This window comes from Cryptotermes secundus, unplaced genomic scaffold, assembly GCF_002891405.2.
Source record: "Cryptotermes secundus unplaced genomic scaffold, Csec_1.0 scaffold801, whole genome shotgun sequence".
NCBI lineage: Eukaryota > Metazoa > Arthropoda > Insecta > Blattodea > Kalotermitidae > Cryptotermes > Cryptotermes secundus.
The window spans coordinates 172,668-188,241 of NW_019725851.1; the positions used below are offsets into that span (position 1 = coordinate 172,668).

General features: G+C 37.8%; 1 protein-coding gene across 5 annotated transcripts in view; it reads left to right on the top strand.

The window, feature by feature from the left end:
• The window catches only part of LOC111863790 (ectonucleoside triphosphate diphosphohydrolase 5), a 34,834-nt gene extending 19,260 nt beyond the window's left edge, over window positions 1–15,574 (top strand). For all 5 annotated transcript variants that reach the window (XM_023850484.2, XM_023850481.2, XM_023850482.2 and 2 more), the window contains 6 exons: window positions 1,403–1,571; window positions 3,687–3,830; window positions 7,456–7,658; window positions 8,515–8,571; window positions 9,768–9,874; window positions 13,118–15,574. In XM_023850484.2, coding sequence (XP_023706252.1) covers window positions 1,403–1,571; window positions 3,687–3,830; window positions 7,456–7,658; window positions 8,515–8,571; window positions 9,768–9,874; window positions 13,118–13,195 — 758 coding nt within the window. In that variant the 3' untranslated portion in view covers window positions 13,196–15,574. The remainder of the gene's footprint in view (window positions 1–1,402; window positions 1,572–3,686; window positions 3,831–7,455; window positions 7,659–8,514; window positions 8,572–9,767; window positions 9,875–13,117) is intronic.

Below are 15,574 nucleotides of genomic sequence, written 5' to 3' on the forward strand. Positions count from 1 at the left end.
AAGGAGCTGTGCCCTTCTTTAGGAGAAGCCAGATCTGCGGGTACTCAAGAATTTCCCAGCATTACCATGTTCACAAGGGCCCTCCGCAGGTCCCTGTCCTGAGCCAGATCAATCCAATCCATACCATCCTATCTCTCTAAGGTCCATTTTAATATTGTCCACCCACCTACATTTTGGTCTTCCCAGTGGTCTCTTTCCTTCTGGTTTTCCCACCAATATCCTATGTGCATTCCTCGCCTCTCCTTCATTCGTGCTACATGCCCTGCCACACCTCATCCTCCTTGACTTGATCATTCTAATTATACTTGGAGAAGAGTACAAGTTATAAAGCTCCTCATTATGAAGTTTCTCCAACCTCCTCTCACTTCATCCCACTTTGGTTCAAATATTCTCAGCACCCTGTTCTCAAACACCCTCAGTCTATGTTCCTCCCTTAAAGTCGGGAACCAAGTTTCACACCCATACAGAATCACAGGCAAAATTATAGTTTTGTTTATGTATTTTTATGTTTTTGGACAGCAGACAGAGGGTTCTGGACTGAATTGTAGCAAGCGTTACCTGAGTTCAATCTCCTCTTAATTTCCTCTTCAATCAGGTTTTCATTTGTTATCGTTGTTCCCAAATATCTGAACTGTGCCACATTTTCAAAACATCTGTTTCCTATCTTTATGTCATGATTTTGCCCTACATTTGGTGAAAATACAGCAATTCCACACTTGTGTTAACAGTTACAATTTTGAAAAATTGGTTTAAAGACTTTACACATACTTTCACATGTACAGTTGACCTTGACTGTCTTATATTAGCAATGATATAGGTTGGTGCTTTGTAGACCATTGTTGGTTACTGTACACTGAAGAGCAATAAAACCTCTCAGAATTCTAAAGCTGATTTTGACAAAACTGACATTTCACTTTTGGGCCCCTTGTGCTCATACCATTCTTTTTCCTGAAGGTATTACCTGTGCATTTCTATTCAGGGGTATGGTCTTCATAAATTACCATAATTTAATTAAAATTGTTGGAGCCATTTTTCAGAAAATTACCATTTTTAATTTGGGTCCTATCTGAAGGGCCTCAACCGACAGCGACTGCCACTTGTCGGCGAAGTTAGTGCGAACTTTAGGGGATAGAGGGTGTCATGTTGTCAGCGAAGCGAATCACCATGGCTGAACTTTTGGACTGGCACAGAAAGACTTACATGTCATACATTGCCATATGTTTGCTTGGCATGGCTTTGAATATGAAATTTTAGGAGCCAAGAATATCCTACATGTTCTGAATTTATGACTGCAGCCAGTGAGTTTTCTTGAGGGATAAAAGGCTGCTGACTTCTTTATTAACTAAGATATAGAACAAGCTGTTTAATGAACTGGATCTTGAAACAACTCTTGGCTTTTCAGATCTTTTTGGTGGTGATCAAGAACAAACAATGGCAGCTCTTGATTTAGGTGGTGGCTCTACACAGATTACATTTATACCTACTGATCAAGAAACACTAAATCACACTAAATCAGAATTTCTTCGTCATATATCAGCATTTCATCATAACCTTACTGTTTATACACAGAGGTAAGTTTAGTATGTTTTTATTTGAAATGGAAGAAATGATTCTTAATTTGGAATTGGTTATTCCAATCTCAACAGTTTCTGTTTTATAATTTGAGCAGTTAAATGGAAATGAACAAATTATGTATGAATTAGAGTACTCATTTGTGTATGGACCAATTAGAGATACAACATTTCATATCATTGAGCTGTCATCAAAATTAGAAATGACTGTACCAAAGAATAGATAAGTGTTATTAAATTTATATTTTATCATCACTGTACAGTTTCGGCATGACACTGAATGTTATATACTGTTGCTGGTTAGCCATGAACTGCTTTCTAATCATCTTCATAAGGCTCAACAGCTTCATTTCTTGAATGCCAAGAAATGCCCTGCTTCCTGGTGAACCTAAAGTTTTATCACTGTGTTCACAAGAAGCTGCATTTCTCATATCTTTCATGTATGCTACATGGCCCATCCATCTCATCCAGTCCAAACCCTAATATCCTATTTATTTAAGGTGTATTTTGATCCTGTCATCTCATGTATGCCAGATGTCCTAAATGGTCTCCTCTGTCTGGGTTTCCTAACAAAAATTTAATATGCAGTGTCACATGATTACGTGACTGTAGATGGGGTTTGGATTGGTAATTGATTTATTGAACTCTTACAGAACATTATTCGTATAACTATGACAGTCTTACTGAGTTACGTACTCCAAAGATAACTGTAACCGCAACACACATAAAGTCATCTCAGTTTGCTATGTCTTCACCAGTTGTGGCCTGATGACAGATCCCAACAATGTCCTTTGGTTCCATGCTCATGTTCATACTGGCTGGAGACTGTCTCATGACTGACTCATTGCTCCAACTGTCCTGCTTATAACATCTCAGCACAGACCGCACAGACAACACCTTTCCTGTGTTGCTGTGTCCAGTTGTTGCCATGGGAACATGCTTATTTGCAGAGCTGTTACTTAATGATGGCTGTAGTCTATTTGCTCAGCTTGAGGTCATTGCCCAACAATGGGTCTACATGCCACACTATTTTCTATCTACCATCACCTTCATGACCTGTGTATCTTATACTAAGTTTTAATTGTTACTCATTCTACATCTGTAAGATGTAAGATTGAATGTGAGTGAAAGTATCATCAGTATATAATTGTACATTTAATTAATCATGAATAAACAATGTTCAGTATAAATGTGTCTAAAGGTGATAAAATGATTATAATCATAATTTTGCATAATTATGCAAGACCTACTGGTATTTGGCATGGCATAGAAAAACATATACTTTGAGCAGTTTCCATTAACTACTTTCATGTTTCACAGCTATGAATATTGTTTACTGAAATAATTTATTTTATGCCTCTCACTGCACAACTTCACATTTGGGAGTCCTCAGGTTAAACTATCCACCCAAAGACTAGCTGCTTTGTTATTTTTCATGGTTTCTGTAAGTACCATCAGACAAATTCCAGGATAGTACCTGAGATCAAGTCATAACAGCTTCTACAACCTTTCCAATTCATTATTCACTGACCATCATACATTTGATGTTATATATTTTTAGATATTGATAACATTAAATGAAGTATAGATACACATATTATTTCTATTTATGTTGTTATTACATTGTTATATAATTTTGCTGTATAAAATGTTGCATAATCAACATATTGCTTAATTCTTGCCAGTAGAACTAGTTACCAGATGGTAGTTTTTTTTTTCCTTGGCACTACAGCCCCAGTGGGCCTAGGAATACCTCCATGAACTCCGTTCACTTCGGGATCTTACACATACGGTAGGACTCCTTGGGCGAGTTATCAGCTCGTCGCAAGGTCTCTACATATATAGACAAACATAAAAATGCACACAAACATCCATGCTCTGAGTGGGATCCGAACCCACGATCCCGGCTTCCAAGCGAGCGAAGACAGTGCATACCTTAGCCCGCTCGGCTACCGTGACCAGCACCAGATGGTAGTTACTTGAGTATTATTCCCAATATTTTTTAAATAATATCTTTTGAAGAGCATCTTAGAAATGTTATCCTATTTGGAATTCACTTACACTGTGCAATAGTATTCCTCACGTAATCTAAAATAAATGTTTTCCTGCTTATAGTTACTTAGGTCTTGGTATGATGGCTGCACGGAAGGAAATTCTCTCTGTTGGAAATGCCCAGGGTGCTACCACATTGAGGAGTGAGTGCATTAATCCTATTATCACAACAGAGTGGACCTATGCTGGAGTCACTTATACAGTCATGTAAGCTTCTTGAACCATTTCTTGCTTTATAAATACAGAACTTCAGTAAGTAGCCTTTGTATGAACAGCAATCCGATAGGACTGGAGCTATGATTTTTTTGGTTATGTGGATCAGGTTAGAGACATGAACACTTGGAGTACTAGTGGCTACAGAAGAGTATCTAAGTCCAGATGTTCTAAAATGTATGTTGGAAAGGGTTATTTAATATATTAAGTGGTGGGCCATACCAGCCCTTACACACTGACTGTCTTCAGTCTACTGTGGTGGCCCACTAACAGTCCCACACTTGGATGAAGTGCTGTACTTACTGGGATGTTTAAGCAGTTGTCCCAGATGACAAGCTCTTAAGTTAGCTTAAGCTTTATAGTCATGTAGGCTGTGTGCAGCTGTTTTATCTTTGTTCTGGCACCTTTCACAAGAGCGGTTTTTGCTAGTCCAAATGTGAAAAGGTGTTCTGTGAATAGCCCTGTTACCCATCTCAGCTGATTCATGTTTAATTCTAATAATTTCCTAGTCCTTTTTGCAGAGAGCCTTAGAAGGAAATCCTTTCCTTGTGTTTGTCCTGCTATGAACTCCCAATGTTTGTATGGTCTCTGTTCATCCAGAGCCTGGTGTCCTTTTTGGCAGCTGCTACTGATATACTGCACACATACATAGCTTCACAGATCCATTGCCCATATTGGGCCGCATATTGAACTCGTCAGATTAATTAAAAGTAGTTGCAATATGCAACCAAGTCCAAATAGACACAACCAAGATACAATAGGAATATAATACAATTAGCTATTTGCCGTATATTCATCAATGGAATAGAAAGCTTTCAAGATAAGAAAGTCTTTCAGCTTTCGTTTAAATAAATTAACATTATCCTTTAAAATATATAATTTACGTGGCAAATTATTAAAAATTTTGTGGATGTATAATACACTCCCTTTTGTATAATGGATAGTCTAGCTGATGTGACGTGTAGTCTGTTTTGTACTCTAGTGTTAATTTTATGTACACTATTATTAGTAAGATANGAAGAAGAGCACCAGAAAATAACACAATATTTAAGTTGAGCTTGACAGTAAGCACAATAAGCCATTTTCAACATTTGCCTACGTACTATAGGCTGTAGTTTTCTAAGCACAAAGGTTGCAACACTCAACTTATTTATCACATCATCAGAGTATTTTTCCCAGCCCAAATGATTGTCCAGGCACACACCTAAAAACTTAACATTTACAGAAAATTTAAGTGTTTGGTCATTATATTTTATATGTAATGGATAGTCCGTGGCCTTAGGGGTCATAAATTTCAATACATGTTTTTTTTTAATTTAGTGTTAATTGGTTAGCTTGGAACCATCTATATAAATGTCTCATAACTAAATTAATTTTGTTATTAAGGCTAATATCCTGTGAAGAGGCAATAAAAGTGGTGTCGTCAGCATATAGAACTGTATGTGCCGACCCATTTAGAATTCTAGGCAGATCATTAATATATACATTGAACAACAAAGGTCCCAGTACAGATCCCTGTGGAACTCCATGTTTGCTAGTTTTCAATTTAGAAACATATGTAGTTGAGTCTCGAGTCTGTAGAATGATTCTTTGCTTCCTGTTATATAGGTATGTTTCAAGCACTTTCAGTAGAGATCCTTTTATTCCATAGTGTTTCAATTTTTGGACCCCTTCCCATGCCTTTTCGATCAGCTTGAGGCAGGCAACGATGTGGAAGTGATATTTCCAAAACTCTCAGAGTGAGATTGGTCCCTTCAGTCACCTCAAAACAACGCTCGAAGAGTGCTTTAGTGTACAGCTTATTAAAGTTAGAAATAACCTGCTGGTCCATAGGCTGGAGTAACGGAGTGGTGTTGGGAGGCAGAAACTGTATCTTGATGAATTTAAATTCTTCAAGGAGGTCATCTTGTAGGTCTGGAGGATGGGCAGGAGCGTTGTCCATAACAAGCAAGACATGGCGTGGGAGATTCATCTCAAGCAAATATTTTTTCACAGAAGGACCAAACACTTCATTGATCCAATCAGTAAAAAGGTCACGTGTCACACAAGCCTTGTTGTTGGACCTCCACATCACATTTAGCCTGCTCTTCTGGACTTTACGCTTCTTGAAGGCTTGTGGAGTTTCTGAATGGTAAACAAGCAGCGGTTTAATTTTCAAATCGCCACTTGCATCAGCACAAAATAGCAGTGTGAGACGGTCTTTCATTGGCTTATGGCCGGGCAGTGCATTATCCTCTGCTGTTATATAGGTTCGCTTCAGCATCTTTTTCCAGAAGAGACCCGTCTTGTCACAATTAAAAACTTGTTGCAGCAGGTAACCCTCAGGATCTACGAGCTTTTTGAAGTCACCGATGAAGTTCTCTGCTGCCTTTGTGTCGGAGCTTGCTGCTTCACTGTGCCTTACACCGCTGTGGATGCCGGTTCTTCTCTTAAACTTCTCAAACCACCCACGGCTTTCCTTAAATGCTTCTTCTTCGGCCGTTGATGATCCTGGTGTCTTCTTAACGAGGTCGGCGAAAATCACTTTTGCCTTCTTGTTAATAGTGTTGCCTTGCAATTGCTTTTCATTTATCCATATGAGGAGCAACCTTTCAACATCGTCGAGAATACGTAACCATTGCGTAGATATTCTTGTCACTCCCTTTGAAGCATCTATCTCCTTAATCTTGTCTTTGTTCTTGAAGATAGTGCAAATCGTTGATGTAGACCGACTGTATGTGCGTGCTACATCAGCCACACTCACACCTCGTTCTCGCTTTTCAGTGATTTTACGTTTCATTTCTACGGTTATTTTTATTCTCTTGTGGCTGTCTTTTTGCGGCTTTTTCTTCAGGGACATTTTTGCAAGGGTTATTAAACTTTGCACAAAAAATCGCAAATAATATGTCTGAACACAAGTTTAGAAAAAATGTGTGATCACAAGCGACACTAAGATGCTAGCGGAACGAGCGCTAAACACAGACTGATGTAGCAAGTGCACAATCCGGGACTTCCCCACTCGTCACTTGTTATGCGAAATGTCGCTCGTTAAGTGAGTCATTTTTTTACAATTTGTTTTGCTCGTTATGTGAATTACTCATTATGAGAGGTGCTCGTTAAGCGAGGTTCCACAGTACTTTTAATCCCTATCTGTAGGATGGGTTTTTCCATCATGCTCTGAGACATGTAAGCATGCCCATACCTTTTAGATTTGGGCTTCCATTGTTCACTGCAGCAAAGTCTGTAAACTCCTGCTTGAGCCTCAGCTTCCAACTCCAGATATAGTGGAGGGAAAATGAGGGGAAACCTCAATTGCAGGTGTTGGAGTCAGCTTTGTGGTTTCTGTAATGCCTAAATGGGCCAGCCTTTGCAGTTTGCTAAGTTTACCACTGCTGGTTTTGAATTTCACCCCTAACCATGACACAGTGGCTGAAGAGGGTTGAGGTAGATGATTTATTGTCTGCTTTGTTTATATTATATTTTTTGTTGCTCATTCAACACTGTGAACAAGGGCTTTGCAATGTGTTACATAAATAAGCATTTCAGTAAAGTACATTGAAAAGGAACTTAACTGAGTATAATAAATATTGGAGAGCCATTAATTAATGTAAGATGTAATTACATTGAACAATTGTTGCAGGGGACCAGAGAAATCTCATTATAAGGAAGAGAAAGTAGACAGAAATGTGAAACAAAAATATCCTATAGTGAAATTTGAGGAATGTTTTAACATTGTTAGCAGTTACGTGAATAAAACAGTCGATAAACCAAAAGAACTAAATCACAAGAAAATTAGTGCTTTCTCATATTACTATGACAGAGCTACAGAAAATAGTCTAATAGGTAAGTGCATTGCTGTTAAAGAGTACTAGGGAAACATCAGAGGTCAATTTTAAAGTACTTTTCTTGAACACTTTTTGTAAATTCACACATTTGGTATGTAGGATTATTTATTCTAGGATAAAATTTATCATATGAATAACTGAAGCCCATAACCATTAAAATACAGACAAATATATTAAAATTTATTCACCTAGAACAAAGGATTGAGTTTATAAATATATTAAACCTAAGAGAATGAAATCATATAGGAAATTTTGAAATATAAAAAAAAAACAGGATAAGTAATTAAAAGTAGTTAAAAACAGTCACACAATATACATATCTTATTCTTGTATATAATCACCCTAATTTTCATTGCATTTGTTCTGGTAGTTTGTGTCCTAAGTAATGCTGTTTTGGTTGGGCCATAAACCTGTACCACTTATTTTGCTACAGAACCATGACCAAAGCTCATTTCAGATGCAATAATTCTAACAGTAACAGTTCCTTGGCTTTCCCAGATGTGTAATATATCCCAGTAAGTTCATCTATATGCTTTTGTTCTTACAACATAACAATTCTTATGTTATAAAAAAAAGTTATCATTATTTAGTGTTCATATTTTACCTTCAAGAATTAATTTTGTTTTTAATGGAAATTTGGTGAAACAGTTCCAAATGTAATAGAATCTGTGTTAGCAGTATTTATGATACTTTAATATCATCCATCATATTTCAGTTATTTTTGGGAATCTGTGGCTGACAGTGGCAGAGTGGCTTATGCAAGGTCAAGCATCCCACTCAACAGATATTTTGTCACATGTAAAGATCCTTCCTTTAAATGAACTTATTACAGAGCTTCATTCTTTTCTCTGCAGATCCCTTTACTGGTGGTGCTACAACTGTACAAGATTTCCATAACGCTGCTAATAAAAGTAAGTTGTGTAATAATTATGAGGGTGATTAAAAATAGAAGTAATGTTTTAAGGGAAAGCTGTTTGAATAACAGAAGAAGCAAGACATATACATAGTCAAGGCAAGAAGTTTTGCGAACTTTTGCCTGAGGTCTGCCTTTGAAGTAGTACCCTTCTGCTATCAGAAGTTTCTGTCAGTGGTCATGTGATTGCTGGAAACACTTGTACATGTCTTTTCCTGCCACTTCTGCTGATATGGCTTTCATTCATGGTAACAGTAATAGGTAGGATTACATATATGACAGTTTGGGTTTGGATCATTATACAAGGGATTATTGGATCGCTGAGACCTTATGCAAATACCTACATTATAAGAAATATTCTTACTTGAATGAACAATATAAATAGGTCAGTAACAAATAACCAATGCAATTGCAAAATACTGAATTATGTAATTGATTAATGCTAAGAGTAGTTGAAGGAGCAGCTTCAGTTCAGTCCTGCATTTATGTTCAGTTGCACAGTTTTACTGTAATCCCTTCTTGAGAAATGGCTGTTCAGTTAAGCATACTTGGCTAAGCACTGGCAGTTTAGTGGGATGGATGGACTTGGACAAAAAAGATGAAAACAAATCATAGTTATTGGCCATGCCATGTGTATGTGTGCATATTCTGTAAAGTGTAACCATCTAGATGTCACAGTGTAATGATCAGAACTTCTTTTTCATAACTGTGAGGTCCAGGGTTTGGATTTTTACTAAGAGGTCAACAGTACTGTCTGGAGTTTATCATAACTTTTATTACTTCCTCCGTGTAAATGCTGGCATATGACCTTAGAATAGGTCAGGGCCACTTTCACATTATTTTCCATTATCCAGCCATTTGGCGCTATATAACATCTGCAGTTACATTAATAAAAGTGGAAATGTTAAAATGTGAAGTTGGATTAAAAGACAGTTCATCAAATCACCCTCACACTGAGACCATTTTCAATCTGTTATACATAACCTGTGTTCTTGACAGAGCATCATCTAGTAACCAAGAGAACACAGCTACATTGTGTATAAAAGAAGTTTCACATAGACATTTCAGAAGTAATATGAAAAAAAATTAAATATAAAATAAAATAGTAGTTAAGGGGTAAGGCTGAAACTTTAAGATTTATGTAATTTGTAAATATCCATTTTAGATTATAAATGGCTTATTTTCATTCTGCAGCATGTGAAACTCCTAATAGTGAGCAGCCATTCATGTGTTTGGACCTCACCTTCATATCAGTTTTACTCCAACAAGGCTTTGGACTCTCTCTAGATAAAGAATTGCATGTAAGTAATAATTGTTGGGAGTATCAAAGGTATGGTATCAGAAAGCAGAACACTGTATGTCTTGGGAGTTGGGTCATATTCATATATGTTAAACTGTCTTCACCCCAGTTTACTTGTTTCTTCTCATCTGCCTATTTAAATTATGAGTAGAAGGATGGGCTGTTTCTGTCTGTTGTGTTTTTCTCAAAGAATATCAGTGTTAGTTTTCGATAAAAATGTGAAAGACTTTTCTCTGTGAAAGTACGAGAAGATGGTTCAACCTAAGCAGACAAGTATGATAAGAAAATGGATGTGTTTAACATTCAGGCTAATAAATACAGATTGCCTGATGGTGATACGTTGAAGAGATTGCTGTTGTAATGTTCAACATTACAACACTCGCAGCTAAGAAGGGAACACACATCACAAGACGCGGTTTACACAGAAAATAAGAAAAACGACCCCGTAGTGAACGAACCACATGCAAGTTTTAATTAAGACAAATAAGATGAATTATCTTAACAAGTTTTAGCGAGTGTAAATTTATCATAGTTGACAAATACGGACTTTTTAAATACTTTTTAAATGGTGTTGTGAAAACATATGAGGGTAAGCAATGCAATAGATTGACGTAATTGGGACACCTGATGATGGCACTATGTTGCCGAAACATGTTGTGAAGTGACAGGTGAAATTGAGTGCACTACAAGACGGCCACTGTATACATATAATAGATATACACGAGGGTCAGAACTTTAATGGCAACTATTTATTTACAACTGATACAAAATAGATGAATGTTTCGAAGTTTTACTGTCCTTCAGTGTAATCACCAGCAATGTGTACAACCCGTTGCCAGTAATGTGGAAGTCGTAGGATACCTTTAGCAGCGCCTGTTGTGTTGATAGTTCGAATGAAGCGGTGTACTACCTCAAGAATCTCTGGAACAGTTCTGAAGCGAATGCCACGAAATGGTTCCTTCATCTTAGGAATCAAGTCGAAGTCACAAGGGCTGAAGTCCGGGGAGTATGGTGGATGGTACAGCACTTCCCAGCCCCATCGATTGAACAAATCAGCCACAGCTTGCGCGGCATGTAGCCGAGCATTGTTGTGCAAAATGATGGGTGGGTTCTGCAGAAAGTGTCGCCACTTCTTTCTCAAAGCTGGTCGCAGGTTGTGTTCCAAAAATGAACACTAATACTGCTCATTGACTGCTGTCGGGGAATGGTATGCATTTGGATAACACCATCACAGTCATACACGAGAATCACCATAACTTTCACATTGCTGGGGTTCTGATGAACTTATGATTTTCATGGTGACCCGTAATGACGCCATTTGTTCAATTTGCATTTCATTTGTGGCTTGTATGATTTGCCTCATGTCTCATCCAGCATAATGATACAGCCTAAGAAAGCTTCTCCTTCACGCTCATATTGCAGCGTCATATCGTAGCCATTTCTGAATTTCCGTCAAATCATGCGGAACCCATCGTGATGCAATTTTTCTCATGCCCAGGAGTTCCTTCAGAATGTGAAGCACAGTCGTATGTGCTAATCCTGTCTCTCAGGCCAGCTCACGAATCGTATGGCGTTGATCACCCTCCAGTAATGCAGAAAGAGCATACACTTCTTCACTGACACTAGGACGACCTGGCCGACGCATGTCTGCCACATTTTGGTGTCCCTCGTTGAAGGCTTTTACCCACCTTGCCACTGTTCTGTAAGGCAATGCAGATTCCCCGCAAGCCTCTTGAAGACCTTGATGACACTGTCATGCTGTACGGCCTCTGGCACATTCAATGTTTATCCAACTCTGTTGTTCCTGTTTCAAAAGCATCGTGACAACACTACATTAGACCGCCAGCTAACACGAGACTCTGCTCTTCTCATCACTTTGCATGCAAGTGATGTGGGAAGGGAGAGTCCATTTTCTCTGAAGTAAGGTAAGTATGTAACTTAAGTGTGGTATAAGTGACATTATTTGGTTCTGTTGTGTGGCGTCTCTACAGCCGTGTTGCCACTATTAAAGTTCCAACTCTCGTGTATATATATATATATACACACACACACACGTGCGCACACTATGTAAATTATGCTAAAGACTATCAGTGGTTCACGGACCTCCAGTTCAGAATAATCAGAATTACCAGAACACTTGAGCAAAATTTGTGGTTGTAACAGTGATTATGAAGATTCTGGGATGTGTGGAAGTTTACTGGCATTTTGATGGAACATACTGTATGCACGTTTGATTGCTCAGCTTATTCTATGACTCTGAAGATGGAGGCAGTACATTCCTCTGAAACATCAGTAAATATCTACCAGACTACATGGCATCACATCCCAGCAGATGGTGCTGATGTTCATGAGGACATATGATCATGGCCATTACAGTGGATGGTTCAAAACCTGCCTAAGGCATAGACAACTGCGTGTCTGTTTTATGCTAATTTCTTGCTTGGGTTACCCTTCAACTCTGAAGATAAAGGTGACATGCTCCCCCGAAACATCAGTTTACTTTTCCTGGACTACATAATATTATTGGGGTATGTGTTAGCATAGTTGGTTGAGGCATTATGCTAAAAGCTGGCAGGTCGCAGGTTTGAGTCGAATGAGGTGGATTTTTTTTTTTTCAATTTACCCAATTCTTCCAGCTGCACTGTGACCCTGGGGTGACTCAGCCTCTAGCAGGAATGAGTACCAGGAATCTTCCTGGGGCATAAAGGGAGACCAGCGCGTAAGGCTGACAAACTTACTGCTGTCTGTGAGCCCATTGTCTAGAAGATGTGGGAGCCTCAACCTCTCGCCCCCTATGGGGCTCCATGGCCTGTTATGGGGATAACTTTACCTTTCTACCTAACACATTATTATACCAAAGGCAACTCTACTCGTCAGAACTACTGCTGTAAGAAATTCAAATTCTGTATAAGTAGGATGTCTTATCACCAGAATGTGTGAATAGATTAAGAGCAGATTCAATTTGGGGAATGACTGCAATCATTCATTTCAGAATCCTTTGTTTTCCCATCAGCCATCCAAAAATGTAAAGATTAATATAAAAAATAAAAAAAAATATAATTTTTCCAGTTGTTTTGTATGGGTGTGAAACTTGCTTTCACACACTAAGGAAGGAAAACAAACTGAGAATGGAGTAAATATTCTGGGATGTGATGCTGTGCAGTCCAGTAAAACTTTTGTGATGTGTAAGAATAACAGATGTTATTAGTTGGACTTATTTAATAATTTGAAATTTATTTTTCAGCTCTATAAACAAATTGATGGTCACGAAATCAGTTGGGCCCTTGGAGCAGCATTCCATATTTTACAGAATGGACTCTAGGATGATTTCATCATAATCATTATTTATATAATGATTTGTAGTTTTTATAAAAGAAGCTTTAGTACATTGTTTCTTTGCCTTTTGTGCCTTCATTACACTAGTCTGTCACTTGTGAAATAACAGAGTACCATAATTTGATTCATTCGTTGAATGTATGCTCATTCATGGAAGCACTCAAATGTTATGTATGATATGACACAGATGTTGAGTTCAGTTCCATTTTCACAGTTTTGAAATATTTTTAAGAGATATTAGTTGGATGTTGTATGAAATAAAATGTGAAACACAAAAGACTGAAATTATTGTTGATTTTGCACTGGTGATGTTGATGTAAGTAACTTGAAATAAGTATAAAAAATTACTGTTTTTGTCTATCCATACTTTGTCTCTTTCTTTCTTTCAAGATATTTTGGTCCCTGTTTTGACCGTCATCGGGTGAATATAACTATGAAATGATGTTGATGAACTCATAGGTTTTCACTATGGTGAGTGTTAGGATTGTGGTTTACTGGGTTATGACATGTAACCAAGCAGGTTAATGCAGCATTAACACTCTAGACTTGTAGTGAAGAGGTGCTCAGTTCAAATCTTGGCCAGGACACCGGCTCTCTGGACCGAGGTTTCTTGTGGTTTTACTCAGTCCTTCAGACATGCCAGCATGATGCCTTGATTCGGCAGTGACCGTTCTTTCCAATTCATTAATTGTACTCCTTGTAGCATTCATTGCTGTATGGTCTAGATACTGAAAGTATTGTAAAATAAATTGCAAAGGAAACGGACCCATGCAGTTTCATAGGTGATATTGATGTTTCAGATGTACCTGCTGCATCCATCTTCAGTCCTGAGGATGGAGGCAGCACATTTGTTTGCATTGTTGATAACCACCTACAGAATAACACAATGTCATCATTAAGATACCACTAGCTTAAAACTAGATCTTGATTCAGATGAGCATTGATTAGTATGTGGATTGAAACCCTATGTTTGGAGCTGGGATGGCAGGAGTAGGAGATTTTCCTCTTATCTGTAATGTCCAGACCAGCTCTAGAGCCCACCCGGCCTCTTATGTAATGATTACTGAGGGCTCTTACCCAGTGGTAAAGCAGTCAGGGTGTGAAGCTAAACACACACATCTTCATGATGTGAATTAAGCATAGGGAGAGCTTACATTTACTTTTACCCTTAATGTTTAAAATGGTGTCACTTTTAACAATGTCACCTTTCTTCGTTCCTATCATACATACATGCTGTATAGAGTGTGCAAGTATATGCTCAGAAAATTTTGGTTTTATTAAGTGATAGAATTTGCTGCTTTTAATAATGTGTATGATTGGAGAAAAGGAAGGTGAAATTGCTAAAAATCTGACCATATTTAAAGTTAGGGTTGTAACCCAGATACTAATTAGCACTTGCTGGACTGAAAATGCTTATATAGCTATTTTCACAGATGATCCAAGAAGGGACCAAAACATGATGTGAGAGAGAAGGCTGAGTTTTTCAGAACTGAACAGGTCAATAACAACAAAAGAATGCAGTCACTAAGTAAAAGAACAAATGGAGTACATGTTCATGGTGGTGAAATAATGGTGTGCTTTATTCTTGAACAGTAGAACAGAATTATTCTAAAGCCAACTACCATTTTAATTGCATATTGATGAACACATTAGATAGCTGATCTGTTCATAAATGAGCTAAGTCTTATTATGTAAGTTCAGTGGCTATAATAGCAGTTATTCCTCTGTTTATGTTATTGAAAGAATCAGAATTTAAGATTAAAATCCCCCCTTAAGGCACTCTGAATAAAACCTTCTCTTTGACTTCAGAACTGTTTTTTTGTTACATCATCAGTGCTCTCTAAAGACTGGCATCTTAATGTTCTCACCCCATCTTCAGCATTGTTTTGTACTTATAAGAAACTAGTGGCATACCAACTGAGAAATACTGTACTTAGTAAAAGAAAGCTGTTTTTAAGGCTGATGGGATATTTATAATGCTATTTTTCAGCAACAGATGTGGATTTTACAGCCTTCTCACCACCATGAGAAGACAGTACTTTTTTTTACTTCTTTTAGAGAGCTCGTTCTGATAGCTCTTGGGAATTCCTTGTACGTTTCAAAGCTTGATCATATGTGCCCATGTTCAGAATGTGACATATAAGATATTTGAGTTCAATGAGGAAGGTGTGAGCACTTGGTTGCTTGGAAGGCAGGACTAGCACCACAGGTTTTATAATTTTAAGCTTACATAGTGGAAACTTGAAGTATTGCTTGATGGAAGGTAGCTGACTGCTGCAATTTGAAACCTAAATTTAGCAGTGATTGTTTAGTGTCACTAACATATTCTACTGAATGGAAAATGGTGAGGAAGGTGGAAAATATA